General features: G+C 49.2%; 1 protein-coding gene across 9 annotated transcripts in view; it reads right to left on the bottom strand.

The window, feature by feature from the left end:
* Window positions 1–7,232: 7,232 nt before the first annotated feature.
* BCORL1 (BCL6 corepressor like 1) overlaps window positions 7,233–18,938 on the bottom strand; it is a 29,717-nt gene continuing 18,011 nt past the window's right edge. For 8 of the 9 annotated variants that reach the window (XM_060270496.1, XM_060270497.1, XM_060270498.1 and 5 more), the window contains 5 exons: window positions 18,387–18,467; window positions 17,533–17,943; window positions 15,592–15,812; window positions 14,518–14,724; window positions 11,785–14,415 (listed from right to left, as the gene is read on the bottom strand). In XM_060270496.1, the coding sequence (XP_060126479.1) occupies window positions 14,230–14,415; window positions 14,518–14,724; window positions 15,592–15,812; window positions 17,533–17,943; window positions 18,387–18,467 (1,106 nt within the window). In that variant the 3' untranslated portion in view covers window positions 11,785–14,229. The other variant, XM_035122990.2, reaches the window with a different exon arrangement.

The raw sequence follows: 18,938 nt of genomic DNA, 5'->3' as shown, positions 1-18,938 counted from the left end.
CAGTGTAAAACAAGCCACTCCTTTCTGACATCAGCCTTTGAGGGGGAACAACTGTGCTGGGTAGGAGTGAAAATCGGGAGCTTCAGAGACCAGCTGCAACAGTATGGGAAACTTCTGGTCCTGCATACAATGTTGGATTCCAACTCCCATCAGCCTCAGCCAGCATGGCCAATGGTAAGAGATGATCAGAGCTGGTAACATCTAGAGCAGGGGTGTCAAACTCAAATTCATCGGGGGCCGCATCAGCAGTTGGTCACCCTCAAAGGGCCGGTTGTATCTGTAGGACTATGTGTCCACTCTTTATTATCATGAATTATTGTCACTGCATTCAATTATTACTGTTTTTTGTAATAATGTAAGTAATAACTAGCTCTGAAAGCAGAAACATAGTCAGAATAATGGCAAGTAGATATTCAAATGTACAATTATTGTACAATTTATTGAAAAATGATTTTTGGTAACTGCACTGGGTGGTGGAGGCTCGCTAGGGTTTCATGCAGGACCTTTGCAGAGCTACTAGTACCTGGAGATGCTGGGGTCCTTCTGCATGCAGGACAGATGGTCTGCCAGTGAGCCACCACCCTTCACCAAAGGGACTGGCTGAGGTTGACTCACTGGAGCTGCTCTCCTGGTTCCAGGGTTTAAGGGCCAGAAGTATAAAGCAGCATCCTATGTTTCTGAGGAGAGGGTCGCTGCGTCGCAGAGGCTCGGGACTCTCCATGCGGTGCTGCCGGGCGCTGACCCGGCAAGCTGCCTCCTCCTTCTGCTGTGGCTCGGGGCGCTCCACGTAGCGCTGCTCTGGCCACCTTTCTACCCCCCCCGCCCCCAGCTGTTTGTCGGTGCTTTGTCGGCGCGGCGCTTCAGCAGCAAGGTCCCGCTGCTGGGTCCCACTGGCTGGGGCGTTCGGCGGGCCACATGACGAGGTCTGGCGGGCCGGATTTGGCCCCCGGGCCTTGTGTTTGACACCCGTGATCTAGAGAGCTGCTGGTTCCTCATCCCTGGCTTCAACCATCCTCCTCCTGGCTTTCTGTCCATGTTTGGTTCCCCTCTGCCTCTGCTCCTCCACATGCAGCTGCTGGGTGACCTTGGGCTAGTCACACTTCTTTGAAGTCCCTCAGCCCCATTCACCTCACAGAGTGTTTGTTGTGGGGAAGGAAGGGAAAGAATGTTAGCTGCTTTGAGACTCCTTTGGGTAGTGATAAAGCAGGATATCAAATCCAAACACCACTACTACTCCTACTTCTTCTCAAAAGCTGAAAGGGAGCAGGGAGCTTCTTGGGTAGAGACAAAAGGAGTTATTTTCAGGCTGAGGGTTTTCATGTTCCTTTTCTTGAACCCCCCCTCCCCCCCAAAAAACAACAACGAGCAGGGTTTGGTTTTGCTGCTTATGGCATGCAATAAAAGTTTCCCTTGCCAGATAAACTGCCAAGTAAATTGGTGTTGAATCTATCTTCTAACACTGTAAAACAGGGTGAAGTAATTTGGAGAACCTTGGTGCCGAAGTAAGCAGGTGTAACCTGTTACATAATAACCACCATTAAAACAAGATATATTATATTGGGGAAACAATACCTGGTGTTTATGGCTGACTTCCTGCCACTTTGAATTTCGGCTAATACCTGACTCACACTTTCAGGTGCTACTGTGCAGAAGGAAGTGTCTACTAGTGGGTTTGATTGATGGCAGGGCTGGGGAACCAGTTGCTGGACATCATACCATCAAGCCACAGACACCAGTTAGTGGTCAGGGAATAACAGCCAGAGAGCTATGGATTTGATTTATGGTAGAGCCAACTGTGGAACCTGCATTGAGGCCTGGAGTTGAGGAATGACAGGGGACCAGGCTTCCGAGTCCTTTTCACTCCAAAATACACTCCTGGTTTTCCTCCAAGCTTTCTTCATTTCAGCTGCCTAATTTTGGGGGGTGGGGGTGGGATGCCATTGCTATTGTTAAAACAGTTGGGTATGAGAGGGGCCTTTCTGATCTACAGCAAGACACCCAGTGAATTACCACTAGATCCGGATCTGTTTTACACCCTAGTCCAGCTAGAATTGCACCTGGATGGGATGAAGCAATCAGGGAAAGAGGACTCCTCTGCCCTAGGCTATTACAGTGGAGTCTTAAATGAAGCAGTTGCCTTAAATCAGGCATGGCCAAACTTGGCCCCCCAGCTGTTTTGGGACTACAATTCCCATCATCCCTGACCATTGATCCTGTTAGCTAGGGATGATGGGAGTTCTAGTCCCAAAACAGCTGGGGGGGCCAAGTTTGGCCATGCCTGCCTTAAATGGTAAGATGCCACAAAGACCATCTCTAGCATTCACACAGTGGCCTTGGGAATCCCATGGCTGCATCAATGCTTTCCCCAACTTTTGATTCCTAGCAAGTGTTATTTGGAGACATATTGCCCCAAATACTGGCAGTAGTCCAGTAATGAGTACTTGTAGCTATTCAAAGTCTTATCCTCAATCCGAATCCCTTTGAAAGCTACCCAGATTCATAGTCATGCCTGCATTGTGTGGTAGCACATCTCATGGTTTCAGTATGTGGTGCATACATACATTTGCATGTGTTGATTCTTCCAAGTTTCATTGGATGACCCAGTTCTAGTATTAGAAGAGAAAATACCTACCCGCTTTCTTCACATCCTGTTTTTTCCAGCATTACAAATGTATCATTTCGTTAGGGGGGATTTGTTCCTGTCCTGTCCCATGATCGTCTGGCTTGCCTTTTTCTGAGCCTTTTTTCCAGTTCTACAATGTATTTTTTAGGGACAGTGACTGGATCTGTATAGAGTATTCTAAGTGCAGTATCACCACAGATTTGTATAGTAGTGTTGCAATACTGACAATTGTTTTCAATCCTTTTCTTAATGCTCCATAAGATGGTATTCACCTCCACAGCTGTGGCACACTGGTTGATGCTTCCATCGAATGTCTCCAATACCTTTTTCCTGGTCAGTCTATCACTAGTTCAGGCCCCTTTAAGTGTACAGTTGAAGCCAGGATTTTTTGCCTCAATGGGCATCACTTTGCGCTTACTTACATTGAGTAGCATTTGCTGTTTGAATACCCATTCACCCAGTTCACCCTTTTTGTTCTTACCTCCCTGATCAGTTTGGTGCCATTTGTAAACTTGGCCTTCTTGCTGCTTATCCCTAACTCCAGGTTATTAGTATAATAGTTCAAAGCTCAAGTCCCAGTACTGATCCTAGGCGGGCCCTGCTTACAGCCTTTCATTGTGAGAACAGCCCATTTATTCTTGCCCTTTGCTTCCTGATTGTTGACCAGCTGCTGATCCATAAGACCTTATTCTCTTCATTTCATCACTGCTAAGCTTACTCATCAGTCTTTGGTGAGGAACTGTACAGTAGTACCTCTGGTTAAGAACTTCAATTCGTTTCGGAGATCCATAACCAAAAAAATTAACCTGAGGTACCAATTTAGCCAATGGAGCTTCCTGCTGCTGCTGCGCCGCCGGAGCGCAATTTCTGTTCTCATCCTGAAGCAAAGTTCTTAACCCGAGGTACTATTTCTGGGTAAGTGGAGTCTGTAACCTGGAGGGTTTTTAACCTGAGGTACCACTGTATCAAAAAGTTTTGAAAATGCAGTACAGTACAGTGGAACCTCGGTTTATGAACACCTCGGTTTACGAATTTTCAGTTTACGAACACCACGGACCCATCTGGAACAGATTAATTCACTTTCCATTACTTTCAATGGGAAAGTTCGCTTCAGTTTATGAACGCTTCAGTTTATGAACAGACTTCCAGAACCAATTACACCCATGCTTCAGGTTACGTAAGCTTCAGGTTGAGTACTCCGCGGACCCGTCTGGAACGGATTAATCCACTTTCCATTACTTTGAATGGGAAAGTTCGCTTCCGTTTATGAACGCTTCAGTTTAAGTACTCTGCGGACCGTCTGGAACAGATTAATCCACTTTCCATTACTTTCAATGGGAAAGTTTGCTTCCGTTTATGAACGCTTCAGTTTATGAACAGACTTCCAGAACCAATTACACCCATGCTTCAGGTTACGTAAGCTTCAGGTTGAGTACTCCGCGGACCCGTCTGGAACGGATTAATCCACTTTCCATTACTTTGAATGGGAAAGTTCGCTTCCGTTTATGAACGCTTCAGTTTAAGTACTCTGCGGACCGTCTGGAACAGATTAATCCACTTTCCATTACTTTGAATGGGAAAGTTCGCTTCCGTTTATGAACGCTTCAGTTTATGAACAGACTTCCGGAACCAATTGTGTTCATAAACCGAGGTACCACTGTATCTACCACAGCATCTCTGCAGATATACTTATTGACGTTCTTAAAATAAGTGGTATGGGAGGCAATATGTACACATTGTGCTGGTTATTTTTCAGCAAGGCTCTTTTGTATACAGTACTTGGTAATTCTACCTCTAATAATGCTCTGCAATAGTTTTTCCAGTAGAGATGTTAAACTAACTGGCCTGTAATTTCATGCCAGTTCCCCAATTACCTTTAAAAAAAAAAGGCTTTACCTTTAGAACCTCAAGCACAGAGGCTGATCTTAGGGCATTGCATACTTTTGGTAGCCGATCAGCAATTTCACATTTCAGTTCTTAAGATTACACTTAACCTCCTGCTGTTCCAACACCCTTGTTTTGAAATGTTTCACACGATGTAAAGGATTTTCATGAGCTCAGGCGAACTACTGCAGCTGCCCAAGGGCCTGTTTTTAGCTGGCTCTAGATATATAGTTTGTTGTCATATACTGAAGACTGACCAGTGAGGACAAGCCATGCCCCCTTCGAGCCTGTCACACACCAGTGTTCTCCCTTGCAGCTCATTGGCTGATATGGGGGCATGGGAGTGGTTTATCTTTTGTGTCCTCCTTCCACATTGCTGGTGGCACATGACGTCCTTGAATTCCCTCTCAACCCTTGCAGCCACCCAATCTTGTCAGCTGCTCTGTATAGGAAACAATTGGGGGATTCTAGCCTACCATGTAATAATAATTGGCTACAGCTTCATGCTAGGCCCCAGCTTGGATCCCAAGCAGTTAGGAGGGAGAAATTTAAATGAGGTTCACATCCATGATCAGTTTATCATCTGGCATGCATATCCTTTTTTTCCAACAGAAATGGGGAACCTGTGACTAGCCATATGTTGGACTCCCGGTTCCTATCAGCCCTGGGCAGTATGGCCAGGTCACAAGTTTCCTATCCCTGCCTTACAGAGTAGGGACCATGCCTCCTTGTTCCAATGAATAGCCAATAAATGCTTTTCTAGATTAAAGGGCAAGATTTGTCCCCCCCCCCCCCGGGAGCTACAGCTGTGCCCAACAAGGATTGTGTGTGCATCCCACTTCAGTTTGGAGCAGCGTCTCCTCTCCTCCAGGCACTCCATGCCCCAGGCTTGGGTAGGGAACAGGTATCATATCAAAGGGAAAGCAGGCACAGGAGAGGAACGAACCCTAGTCCCCTAGAGCCCAGCCCAGCATCATAAGTGACAACTTGCAACACAAAACAAAGCAGGCACAATTCAGGGGGTTCCAGAAATTCACCAGCTTGCTGCATTCCTCTCTCCACCAGGCAAGCAGCCTGATATGCCAGTAAAAGCTGTGCTTTGAGGAGAGAACCCACCTCTCTCACTCCCTTGCTTGTAGGAGAGCAAGGGAGTGAAATCTTGCTTCTGTAAGTTGGTTGTTGTAAAAATAAAAACAGATGGAGGAGATACACCGTGTTCTTGCTGGAGAAAAGGAGTAGTAACGGGTGGAGGGGTGATTACTTTCCTAGTGGGCTTCAGGATGGAGTGGAAAACACAGGACTGCTTGTGCCTACTGCCCTGCATCAAAGAAGAGTGCCTTGACTTCCCACCCTCAGTTCTTTGCCCATGCCAGCAGACTCTGGGAAATGAGGCGACAGTCCCACATAATCCTCCTAACTAGAAAGCCAACCTAACTGCTGAGTTACTGCTGAAGACAAAGTGGGAGATAATCCCAGCTAGGGAGGAGAGATTTTTCAAACCTATCCTCCTCCCAGGAATAACAGAAACCTTGTGTACAGCTAAACTATGATGGAGCTGATCGGAGATGGGAAACACCTGTGGCCACCTTAGCTGCTGCTGAGACTTAAATTCCCATCATCCCTGACCATTGGGTATGTTGGCTGGAAGTGCTTGGAGTTGAAGTCCACCCACAGCAACCAAAGGGCCACAGGTTTCCTGTCCCTGGACAAAACCTTCCATGTTGAATCCCCCCCCCCCAGCTGCAATTAGTCCTTGCCTTTGCACAGCACTGACCGGGAAGACCTTTGCAAAGACAGGGAGCTGCTGCTAGCAAATCCCACTTTACCTGAATGGTATGAGTGATAACCCAGCAAAGTGTCTTAGGATTTTACCGCAACAGATAATTATACTCTGGTACTGTTTAAAGTGAGTATAGGGAACCTGTGACTCTCAAGAGTCCTTGGCCATTGCCCATGCTGGCTGGGGTGTTCCGAGTCTCCCCAACATCTGGAGGGCCACAGGTTCCCCACTCCTGGTTTAAAGAGTATGCAAAGGGGGCTAAGTCCTAAAAAACCAGCTGTGTGAACAGAGCACTTGCCTCCTTTAAAGAAATTAGAACATTGGGTTTGGATAGAGCTGGGAGAGAAAGTGTATGTGGAGGCTGACCCTTTCAACCTACTCACTCCCCATTTTACACAACTGGAATCACAGCAGCTTTAGCTGAGGGGTGAGTGGAATGGGAATTCCAATCAGGAAAATGCAAGTCACTTAGATGATGCACTTTCGGAAAACAATGCAAGTTCTTAACTTAAAACTGTAAGACGCCTTCGTGTTCAACTGTTTAGGTGAAGGACAACAGCATCGGAGCCAAAATCCATCTCCCTCCCTTGCTGATCTTGGTTTACTGGCCCGTACTGGGACTAAGAGCCCAGTACTCTCTCTCCCCAACCAACAGCAGCTTGCTTTGTCCTGGGAGGGATATGGCAAGAAACTGTTTTCAAAAGTCAACTGTTGTTGTACAGGTAAGCATCAAGTGGAAGTTGTTAACAGCCTTCTTTGGTCTGCACAGCTCACTGCCCAAAATGGGTAGAAGAGGCAGCCATTACGGCATATAGATAACACTCATTTACCCCTCAGAGCAGAAGTGCTTCTGTGATGGGGCTGCTTCCCCCCACCCCCCACCCTGCCCACCAGGCTTCAGAAGTAAGAGAGGCCGGACGCAAAAGACGAGGCAGGAGACTTGAGGCCCTGATGCAGGTTTTTCTGTACATAAGTGTTTTTGACACCAAAGCGTTGCTTAAAACAAATCAGAAGAAGAAAAAAGCAGCAGCTGCAGCACACGCCCCAAAGGCCCAAAGCCTTGGTGGAAGAGAGAGGTGGGGGGCGGAGAGAAGGGAACGCTGTTTGCTTTTTCCAAGGAAGGGGGCCAGAAGAGGCAGCCTGCTTGGAAAACTGATTTTGGGGCTGTGCAAGGAAATGCAGCTCCCCAAGTGGGAAGGGAAAAACACAACACAAAAGAACAAAAATGTCACCACCCAAAACAACCTCCCCAGAGCAGGGGAAGAGCCAAAATAATAAAAGATTGTCCAGTCCTTGTTAGCACCTGTACAATAAAACTGTACCGCACACACACACACCCTGCCCCCCCTTACCCTCCAAATGATCTTCTCTCTCTGCTGCCCCCACCCTGTTGAAGACTGTGCTACCTTGCCAGCCAAACTGATTGAGCAAGGATGAAATTATAAAGAGGGAGTGGGGGACAAATAAAATAGCTGAGACCACCAGGTGCCTTTGGCTGTATAATAATTCTGTTTTGAAAAGTGGCTGTCTGGACAGCAGAAACAAATTAATATGATAAAAAAAGGGCAGGGAAGGAAATGCACCCAACCAGGGGTGCCAATTCAAATAAAGTACTGGGGGGGGGCAGGTGTTGCCCTGTTTAGCTGATCACAAGACGTGATGACCGAACCCCATTTGAATGGTTATACTCCTCAACTTTGGGGGCCCGCGGCCCCTCAAATATTTCATTGTGGAAGCTGAAGGTTGGCTCCTACGCACCCAACAGAAGCTGGGTGTTTCTAAAACAGAGGGGAGAGAAGAATTGATAGCCTCCTTCTTGCTATTTCATGGAGGACAGGAGAAAGGAAGCCCCAGTTTAGTCATTCAGGGGAATCCCAGAGGCGATGGTGGCTGCAGGAAGTCGTCCCCTGTCTCTCCACACACACACCCCGAATCACAGTGATACAGACTTAGCAATAACAAAAAAGAAAAAGAAAAAGAACACCACAAATTAAATACTAATTTAAATAAATACTCTGGAAGAGCTTGGGGGTGGGGAAAGAGATGCAGTTCCATGGAGAGGCTTCCAAACCACCAAGGCCCTGCAGCAGGTAAACGAGTGCAGAGTCCAGGACACAGGGGACGGCAGCTTCCTACCCCCAGGGTTGGCGGGAAGGTAGGAGGGCAGGCGGTGAGCACCCGTTGCAGTTCGTCAGGGAGGACCAGGCAGACAGAAGCCCTGCCCGCGAGAAGGCCACCTTCTCTCCTTGGTCCAGATTATTGCCTCGCAGTGCAGTCCGACGCTGACAGAGGGGAATGCCCAGCCCCCCCCGTCAGCTGCTCCAGGCCTCCAACATCACCTCCGAGCCCAGCAGCCGAGCCAGCTCCGGCTCGTGGCGCACAAGCTCCACCGTCTCTGCAGCGCCCGGAGCCAAGGGGGGCGCCATGTGCTCCTGGATTTCTTCTGGGGCCAGCACCTGGCTCAACGACACCTGGCGCTGGAACTCCACCTTGGGCAGGGTGGTCACCTCGAAGTGTGGGAAGCGGGCCTGGAAGATGCGGGATGAGAGCTTCAGCCGCTTCAGCACGTCCGAGAAGAGGAACCAGTTGCAGGGCCTGGGCAAAGGGGAGAAGCGCGGAGGTCAGTAAGGATATGCTCTCTGTGCCCATCCCTCCCGTTCTCCATTTCACTCTCCCCCTCCCACCCCCACAGTCCATGTTCTAAAAGCTGAAATGCAAGGGTTGGAAACCTACCCATATGCGACACCATCCCATCTTGATGGAAGCCCATTTCCCCCATATGTTGCTGGATCACAACTGCCATTATTCTTCCCATTGGCCAAACTGGCTGGGGCCAACAGGGAGTTGGAGCTCAATGACATCGGGGGGGGGGGGGGCTCATGTTCCTCATCCCTAGTGTACTCAGAGCAACTGCCCTATCTTCTAGTGCCGTGTTTCCCCAGTAGTGGGTATCCAGCTGTTTTGGGGCTACGATTCCCATCATCCCTGACCACTGGTCCTACTAGCTAGGGATGATGGGAGTTGGGGGGGGGTCTGAAAACAGCTGGAAACCCAAGTTTGGGAAACACTGAGTGTTTTTATTTAAAGAGTGCTTGCGCTGCAACTCCATGCAACATCTCTCCCCAGCCGTTAGCACCCACCTCACATCACCCAGGGCCACAACTGCCTGGGGAAAGTAAGTGAAAAGGATGGTAGTGCTTTGTTTTTGAACACCATGGGTGCCCATTGTGCTTGAATACACTGCAGCCTGTCCCTACTGACATCTCAGCAGTTGGCTGGGCAGAGGAGGGGGGAGGCAGGACTTGGGTCAGGTAGTGGGACTTCTGGGTAGCTTGTCTCTGTGCTGTGTGGCCCTCCCCCAGCTTCTGCCTAATAAAAATCAGAACCAATGATGCAAAAGCACGACATTCTGAGATCTGCTTCCTTTGCATCCTTTATCTGGGTCACAGCATTGTAACGACTGCAGCACCAGCAGTTTGGAATGGTGCTTTTGCAGATGCAGGATCCTGGCCATGACCCTACCTGCCCCCTCCCCTGTCCTTTTGGAACCACGGAGCTCCCACCACTTCCACGCTTAATATGCAGAATAGGCATCACATACCCCGCCCCCCCCCCACGACCACCACAAAGCCTGTTATTTTGCCATGGTTTGCCAGACTCTCATTTTTCACAGCAGGCTCTCTGAATGCCCCTCCCCTCATTGAGCAGCTGGCAAAACCTTGCTGTGCCTGTGTGAGCTGGAGAAGGAAATGAAAAGTTGACCTGCAAGCAAATGCACATCTCCTCATCCTTTCTCCAGGGTTCTCAAAAGCTGTTGTCTGCAACAAACCCGTCCTTCTGTCCCTCCTGCTCGCCACCTTCCAATGACACTGGCCTTCAGACTCCAGGGCTCCTTTTTCTCCCAGGGAGTAGTAGGGTGGTACAATCTGGCCCGTTCTCAAAAGCTCCCCAAGCTCTCCCAACAAGGAGATGCTGCCATTACTCACCCCCGGGAGACAGACACTTCCAGGTTGTAGCAGGGGAGCAGTGGCGTGTCGGAGAACTCAAACATGAGGTGGTCCGAGTCCTGCTCATCTTCCTCCTGATCAGAGCTCCAGGGAGGGTTGAGCAGAAGGTCACAGCTGATTTTATCTTTCCCCTCTGAAACAAGGGATACGGGAAATGGAGAGGGAGGTGGAACGCCACGGGCTCAAAGAACTCTGCACACACAACCTTGCTCCCTAGCCTTCCCTGTGGCCAGTTCACTTGCTGGACAGCCATCGCCATAGCAACCCAACCACGGGCTGCAAAAGAAGCCCAGCATGGAGATGCCTGGAGGAACAGCTGGCAGCAGCCGATAGAAATTTAGAGACCACTATGGGACTGTGTTACGCTGCAATGCTGCAGGAGTGCAGAAGGCTCAGGATGGGCGAGGAATTTAGCTCTGCAAGAATGACAGCTCCTGTTTTGAAAAACCCCATGCATCTAGCAAGTGCAAGTGAGCTGGGTCTCCTGATGTTTCAGAAGTCAAAATGTAAGATTTCCAGTGGTTGGGGTGCATAGCTCATCAGCCCTTGCCAGGATCAGCAAAGCTAGAATAAATGACAGACAACTCCCCCCCCCCAACAGTGGAATAAATTGTGCATAATAAGGTAACTTCTGCACAGTGCTCAATCCTCATCCTTTAAAGCTACCTTCTCCAATGTGGTGCCCTCCAGTTGTTTTTAGACCACAACTCCCATTATTCATGACTGTCAGCAGTCAGGATGGGAGAGGCCAACTTCCTCAGGCATAGGAGCAGCAGGCTCTTTTCTCCCACAGAGAATGGCTGGAATTCTGGCACAAGGTACGCCAAAAGTCACCCATCTTTTTCTGCCTACTACTTGCCCAGAGCTGCCGTGAGGGCAAGGACGGGGAACCTCTGGCCCTCCAGATGTTGCTGGGCTCCCAACTCCCATCAGTCCAAGCAAAAGGTCAGGGATGACGGAAGCGGAAGTCAAACAGCACCTGGAAGGCTACAGGGTCCCTATCCCTGCCTAGACTGAAGAAGGGAAGGCACCAGCAAAGGAACAAAGAATGGAGGAAACATCCCAAGGTGCACTTGTGAGACCAACATGTATTGAGCTTGAAGGCTCTTTCACAGGAGCAACCAAACCGGTTTCTTCAAAGGACAGTAACTGAGCAAAATCACCCAGCTTTTGAAGGAAATGGTTCAAACACATCTGTGAAGATTTTTCTCCTCCACTCAGTATGCTGCAGGAGCAAGTGGTTTCAGACCAAAAGACAAGAGTGCTTGGGAAACAAATCAAAAAAATGCCCTGCACTTCATTCCCTTGCTCCAAACGTCCTGCCTCTAAGGATGGAGGGAAGCCGATCAGCTCCACTACTTGTTGTTCCAGGGAGCAGGGAAAAGAGGTAGGTGGGATCTACTCACCTAGTATAGAGCTGCTGTAAAAATCCCAGGCTGTATGGGGGTCCCCTTCAGCTCGACCCTGCAGATCCAAGAGGTAATCTGCAAGAAGATAAAATAGAATAAAGGAAGCTGAGACGTCAATGTGTTTTCGGGTGCTTAGGCAAGGTTCCCAGAGAGTAAGATGGGGAACTTTTTGACCTCGTGTGCCAGATATTTTATCTCTCCACATCCTTGTGGCTGAACTTTTACAGGTAGGCAGAAGCAACCCACCTGCCATTGGGTTACCATTAAGTAGGCAATCTTGCTCACTTGTTTAAGTTAACTTGTCGAAGGAGAAAGTCACCAGGAAGCAGCAAGGAGGAGAACTGAACTCTCTCTCTCTCATCAGCTGATGGGTAGGCACTTAAAATACTGATACTTAAGGCACTTTTAAGGCACTTAAAATACTGATACTTTGGCTGAGCATACCAGCTCCATGTGGGCAGGCACAGCCCATGCAGAACTGAACAGCCCATCAGCTGATTTCACCCACCCATCAAAGTGATGTCAGGTGACTGACCAGAGGGGGCACAGTTTAGGGGAAATGGCCTCATGGGCCAAACTGGACCCAAGATTGGTCTGCAGGATGAAGGTTCTTGCCATAAAGACTGATTAAAGCGGGGTTTCCCAAACTTGCACCTCCAGCTGTCGTTGGACTACAACTTCCATCATCCCTAACTAGCAGGACCAGTGGTCAGGGATGATGGGAATTGTAGTCGAAAAACAGCTGGAGACCAAAGTTTGGGAAACGCTTGGTTCAATGTGGATTTTATCACAAAAGATTGTGATGTTATGATAAATCCACATTGAACTTTGCAAGCCTTTAATGGAGCAAAAATATTCATCTTTTGCTCACGGGTACCTTCCAGCAATATTCATGTGGGATTCCAGTCTAATGTTTTCAAGGTAGAGCCCTCCAACATGAATCCGTCCAAAGCCCTCCTCAGAGGGAAAACTATGCACCAGAATCAACCCAATGAAGCACGCATATATCCTGCAGAATGATGTCCTCTAGTGCAAATCAGGCACTTTCACTGCAAAACCCATGTGCATTTTTCCACTGCAGCAACACACGCATCATATCTAGTATCCAATGGGCCAGGGTGTGTATCTGGCCAGGGGAATAAAACTGCTGCCTTACCTTTGACAAAAGGAAACCTACCATTAAGGAAGTTTTTCATGTTTTCGCTGCTGGCCAGCTTCAGGGCAGTCTGCCCTGAATACGTAGCCAGGGTTGGGTCAGCACCGTAAGACAGCAGGAGCCACATGATCTCCAAGTTGTCATTTGCTGCAGCGTCATGGACAGGTCTGCCAAGGGAGAATGAATTTTCAATACGATTCCACAGAGTCAAAAGGCTGGAGCTGACCAGGGATCACCCATTCCTCCCTGGCCTTCCCCATACGCCAGCCATCAGTGAACCCTTAAGGAACCTGCAAGGGACCCTACCCCTCCTGTTTGCCTCTGTGAAGTGTTGTGTACTCTCTCTGTTAATGACAGATGGTAAGCTCAACATCTGCTTGCCTACAAGAGGCCCCAGGTTCAATCCCTAGGAGCTTCTGGTAGGGCTGGGAGAGACCCGTCTGGAAAACCAGAGAGCCTCAGCCAGCCAGTGCGAACAATATGCTGAGGTGGGTGGAAGGGTCCTGCGCTCTGCTACATATTTTAAACAGGGGGAAATGAATATGGAGAAATGTCCACTGTTGGTCTGTCCTTAGTAACCGAGCAACCACCATATTATTAATAAATAATTATCCCGAGCTGCAAGGATTTTAAGAAGTACCAGACATGAAGGAGCCAAGGCTCAATGGCAAAGCACATGCATTTCAAGTACACGGGACAACAATGTAGTACCCGGAATTACTGCAATCTATAAAAGATCCAGGCACTGCCACTTTGGGCTCGGGGCATTGCAGAACCGCTGCCCCTCAGGGTAGATGAGTGCATTAGGCAGCCCGTCCATCGTGTCTTTCTCATGGGGTGCGGCCTGGACTGGACTGCTTTCAAGACCGCAGAGGGATTCTTGCTGAGCTTTCTCCCTAGCATGCTATTTTTCTATGTGCAGGGATTTTTAAATAGAGAGCAGCTCCACTTCAGCAGACAGTTCTCAACCTGCAGAACTGGCTGAAATTCAGCGCAAGATGCCCCTCTTAGAGCACACGGACAAGGTAGGTTGCATTTATTTATTTAACTGCCACCCCACCTTTCCTCCCAAGGATCTCAAGGAAGTTCATGTGGTCTCCTCCATCTCTTTTACCCTCATGAAAAACGTGCAATGTAGGTTAGGTAGGAAGGGTATGGCTGGTCCAAGATCACCCAGAGAGTGGCAGAGTTGGCATTGGAACCTGACTCTCCTCTGCCCTAAGTCTGACACTCTTAAGTACTGCACCACAGCAGCTCTCACTGGCTTAACTCGTCAATGCTACAGATCCAGAAGCTAAAACGGGCCACCTGAGGCACAGAGTCAGTGGACCACTTAGCCCCTGGGCCAAGCCCCTGGCTACTGTGGTTCCTCAGCAGCGGTGGACTTGCCTGGTGCCATCCTGCGCACTGCAGTTCACGTTTGCACCATGCTCCAGCAAGAGTTGCAAGATGTCGACCCAGCCGCGAGCGCAGGCCTCATGCAGGGCTGTGTAGCCTGCGTTGTCCCTGTGGTTGATGTCGTTGTTTTCCTTCTGCAGGCAGTACATCACCACATCCTGGTGAAAGAACCCCCCAACCCAAGATTAGTAAGCCATGGCAGCACTTGTCTCCTGCTGTTTATCTACCCCTCCCCCCCACTTGCAAGAACTGGCACCCACCTTGTAGCCAAGCCGGGCTGCTCTCTGAAGCAGTGTCTCCCCGGCATTCTTGTTCACTATCAGTCGGCGAGCTTCAGGGGGCACCGGTGGGGCTGCGGGGGGCTCGGGAGCTCTTTCTGATTTGTGCTGCCGGGACTTGCTCAACAAGCAGGGTTCCCGAGCTTTCTTTGGAGAGCGTGTCTTGGACTGGCTCAGGCGTGCCTTGGCCTTTAAAAAGAGAAAGAAAAAGAAGCACAGAGAATGATTGGGGGGGAATGGGAAGGAAGAAGAGTAGTGTCAGAACAGGGCTAAGCGAAGAACAATTCTGAAGGGGGGGGGGACTTGCATTCCACAAGGTCACAGTTTACATCAATAACACATTTACTTTTGTATGCACACTCAACTCTGCTTCTGCGAGCTGTGGAGAAGGGCAGAAAATGATATACAATATGGAAGTCCGGAAATCTCAGCAGTATAAATCACACTCTCCAACACCACGCTAGCCCAGTTTCCTGGGATCTCATAGGCATCGCTCACATTTTTAAAAATCTTTTTAAAAAGAAAAGAAAACAGAGACTCCCAAACGCTGAATTCTGCTCCCAGTAATCCATTCTGCCTTTGCATTGTGCATAGGCAGGCATACCCAGGGCGGATCGCTGATTTGGGTTCTGAACACATACACACACACACGGCTTCTGCTCTGATCATATTGTGAACCCTTTAAAATAAAATGAAAAACGCTGGCAGATCCATTCACGGGAACTGAGGAAGCAGCTGTACACCAGGATGAGACTCTTTGTTTTGCTTAAATTAGTACTGTTGACAGCAGGGATGCGCTGCCTGTGGCACTTCAGCTCCGTCCCACCCCAGCCAGGAGGGTAACAGGTTTCCCATCCTTGGTCTGCGATGCCGAGTGGCAACTTCCCAAGGCCCCAGGCAACTGAGAGAAGTTATTTCCCAGCAACTGCTAGCTAAACCTTTTAACTGGCGATTGAGCCTGGTTTTGTAGCTCAGACTCCCCACAGAGCCCTGGGTGCAGCACCCACCTAACCCTATCCAGAAATCGACACCAGCACCTCCTAAGCAATACTGTACCTTCCCCTCTTCACAGATGCCTGAGAGGTGTTTGGTTTTGCATTTGCGTTTCCCGGAAGGTTTATCTAGCACATCCTGGATGGGAGCCGAATCGGGGTGATCCAAGAGGAATCCATTGTGGAAGTCCAGGCGTCCTTGGAGGGTTGGAGAAAGCCTGCTCCTCAAGCACAGGTCCGAGCCTTTGCTTGGCACAGCATCCTTGTGCTTTCGATACCTGAAGTCTGCAAGGCAAGCCAGAGGGGGATTAAACAGAACGAAAGAGGCTCAAATGCACACATCCCTGTGAAGCCCTTCCGGGAGGCAGCCTAGTCTCAGAATCAGCTCCCGAACATGCAAATGGAAGTGGGGAGTAGAAAAAGAAAGGAACAGCAGAGGCTTCAGAGCAGGCTTCTTGGTTAGCTCCCCTTGCATACCAGCAGCCAGTCATGGGGACATTAGAGGAAGCTGTCCAGTATCCTCAGTCTATGGAGTGCTGCTAAGCAACTGCTCCATTTTAGCCAACTGAAATGGCACTAACGTCACACCTTATTTCCCTAGCCCTCTTCTATTCTGAGCCACTGCCACATTACCGTGGCAGCGAGTTCCGTAGCTTTATTGCATTTATTATTATGCCATCGCCGTACATGATCGTTTGCTAACAACTTGAAAGGAAGATGGATCAGAGGGCCAGAGAACTGCAAAAGCAAAGGATTCTGGGAAACTGATGCCTTTGACCAGAAAGAAGCAAAGAATTAGCATACAAATGAGGAGGAAGAGAGAAGCAGACTGGTGGATGGACCCACCACTGGCAGCACACGCTGTTAGATACACCGCCCCACAATACATGCAGCCCTGTCCTCCCTTAAGGCTTCCAGGCCTTTAAGCTCTTTCACGAAGCACTCCGCAGCTTCCCAGCCGAAGCAGCTGCCCCCTGGTGGCTACTGCAGCTGGCAAACTGGACAGTTGTGCCTTGCTCCGTGCCACTACGGAAGACTCCTCCTCACTCAGGCTGAAGAGGGACGCCTTCCTGCAGCCGACAGTGGGATTAATTTGGCAAGCCTGCAAGAGCAATTGTCCCTCTTCTTTCCAATGGCCTAAAAGGGCTCAAAAAGATGCCAGAAAGGAGAGGGACAACAATTGCTTGTTATTTCCTCTCTGGTAAAGCACTGCCTTTTAAATTCTAGGGAGGAGACGGCTGCAGCATAAGCTGTTCAAAGGGCACTCCATAGACTTAACAGCCGTTCTGCAACAAATAAGCAGGCTAAGAAGCTGGCAAGGTCTATTTCAGACAACCTCTAGGGAACTGAAGTTGGGTGGGTGTCCACCAGGGGGGCTTCAGGCAGGGCTGTGTGCAGTTTGTGCAGCACTTGGTGCAGGATCACAAACCTCAGACATGGTTCAAAATGCATGGTCAATGCTTGGCAAAATCTCAGAAGACCCGAGGAAGGGAGACTGCCAGTCCCAAGTTCACACTGTTTCCATGGGATATTACTACTGCACATGCACAGAAACATGGTGGGCAAACTAAGAGTGCCGGCAACCACTGTGAGCAGTGGGGGCACACAGGATGGACGATGTTTCCCCTCTCTGCCCCTTACAACCCTCCCAGTCACAGGTATTGGTCTGGGCTGGCTCAGCCCACAAATTTGTTTTTTTTATTTACTAGCCTGCCCCACGGCCAGCAAGAAACGCGGGCTATGTTTTCTTTAAAAATTGCATCCTGCCAAGCAAGTTGGCAGAGGAGAGGCAGAAAGGTCCATGCCTCCTTTGCAAGCCCACTCACTCGCCTGCGTGGGATTCCTGGTTGCCCATGGTGACTACGTGGGTTGTTAAATGCGACGTTGCCACAGGGCCAAGTAACACTAGCCTGACAGCGCAGAAGTTGCACCAAGGGCTGCCGCCTTAAGGATCCCTGCCCTGCAACCATCCCCCGTGCCATTCTGGGTGGCTCCCCTTCGCTACCTGCTTTCATTTTCCGCCGCTTGTGGCAACAGCTCGTGTGCTCCTCTTTCTCCCGCTCTATCAAGTACTCTCCAGTCTGGTACTTCCAGCTTTTCTGCCTCCTCCTTTTCTTCCTCTTGATGTGGCCACTTTCCTCCTCTGCCTCCTTGTGGCTCCACAGCTGCTGAGTGGCATCTACTTGCCATGGCTTCCCCTGACTCTTGCGCGAGTGGAAACTGCTCTTCTCTGACTGCAACAGCTCTCTGTCTTTGCAGCCGGAGTGGGGGGAGAGGCGGTGGGATTTTCTCAGCCTGCGATGCCTCAGGGCAAGCTCATCCTCTCCCTCGACATTCTCTTCTTCCTCTTCCACCGGCGGTAGAATCTCCTGGCCACACTCCTCCAACATGTTAACAGAAGAGACTCCCATGCTTCCTACAGGAAGAAGAAAAGGAATGGACCCCCCCAACTCTTGAATCAGAATTAAGCACTACACCTTGGGATCTCAGCTTTAGCAAGACCTCCCTCTTTTGTCTCCAATTTTTCCTCTCAGAATCCCCTAATATATAATTCATTTCACAAGTAGAAACAACAACAACAAAACAATTAGCAAATCCAGATGTTGATTTTCCTTCACAATTCGCTCCGAGGAAGAGACCTGTGCAACTCAAAAGCCTGCAACACTTGGTTTCAAAATTAAATTGACCCAAAGCACAGGTATTGCTTGTCTCTTTCTGCATGGTTGTTTAGGGACATCATGAGCGCAGCAAAGCTAAGAAGATTTCACACAACACAGAAGCATATGTTTCAGACAGACCACAACCCCCTGAAAAATAGCCAGGTTCCCCTACCCCAGGTCAAAGGAATCAGCCACTCACCTGACTGGCTGCGTGTCCGGCTGCTCAGCACCACAGGAATGAAGTCCCGGAAACTGTTCTTTGATTTCTTCTCAACAAAAGCTGAGGAGGGTTATTTGGTTGGGGGGGGGAGAAAAGAAAAAAGAAGAGAGCTTTGAAAACTAAAGTGCCATCTGGAAAAATACAACTATTGGTCCAAGGAAGCTGTACATCCTCCGTCCTTCCCCCATCCCCAGAGGAGATCTTAGCCACAAGCAGGTGTGAAGCTGGGAAAGTGAGCCCACAAACCCAAAAGGGGTTTTTCAGACACACAACTCGAGATTAGGGAACAACAGATCAAACTTCGCACAGGTTCAGTCTGCTCTGTCTCACTTCCACATTAATCGGAAAATACACTTTAAAAATTTCATTTCTATCCAATCCTTCCTGCTCACCTAAAATACACATTTAAAATGTATTTTGGTACCCACCCCCATTATTATTATTATTATTATTTTAGCTACGGGCTGTATTGCAAAATTCGAACAGGTGCAAAATCCAAAGGACAGTTGTGTTCAGATTTGCATTATCATT

Source organism: Zootoca vivipara, chromosome Z (assembly GCF_963506605.1).
Source record: "Zootoca vivipara chromosome Z, rZooViv1.1, whole genome shotgun sequence".
NCBI classification, from domain to species: domain Eukaryota; kingdom Metazoa; phylum Chordata; class Lepidosauria; order Squamata; family Lacertidae; genus Zootoca; species Zootoca vivipara.
Note: the sequence above shows the minus strand (reverse complement) of the source record. Positions and strands in the feature narration are given on the sequence as shown.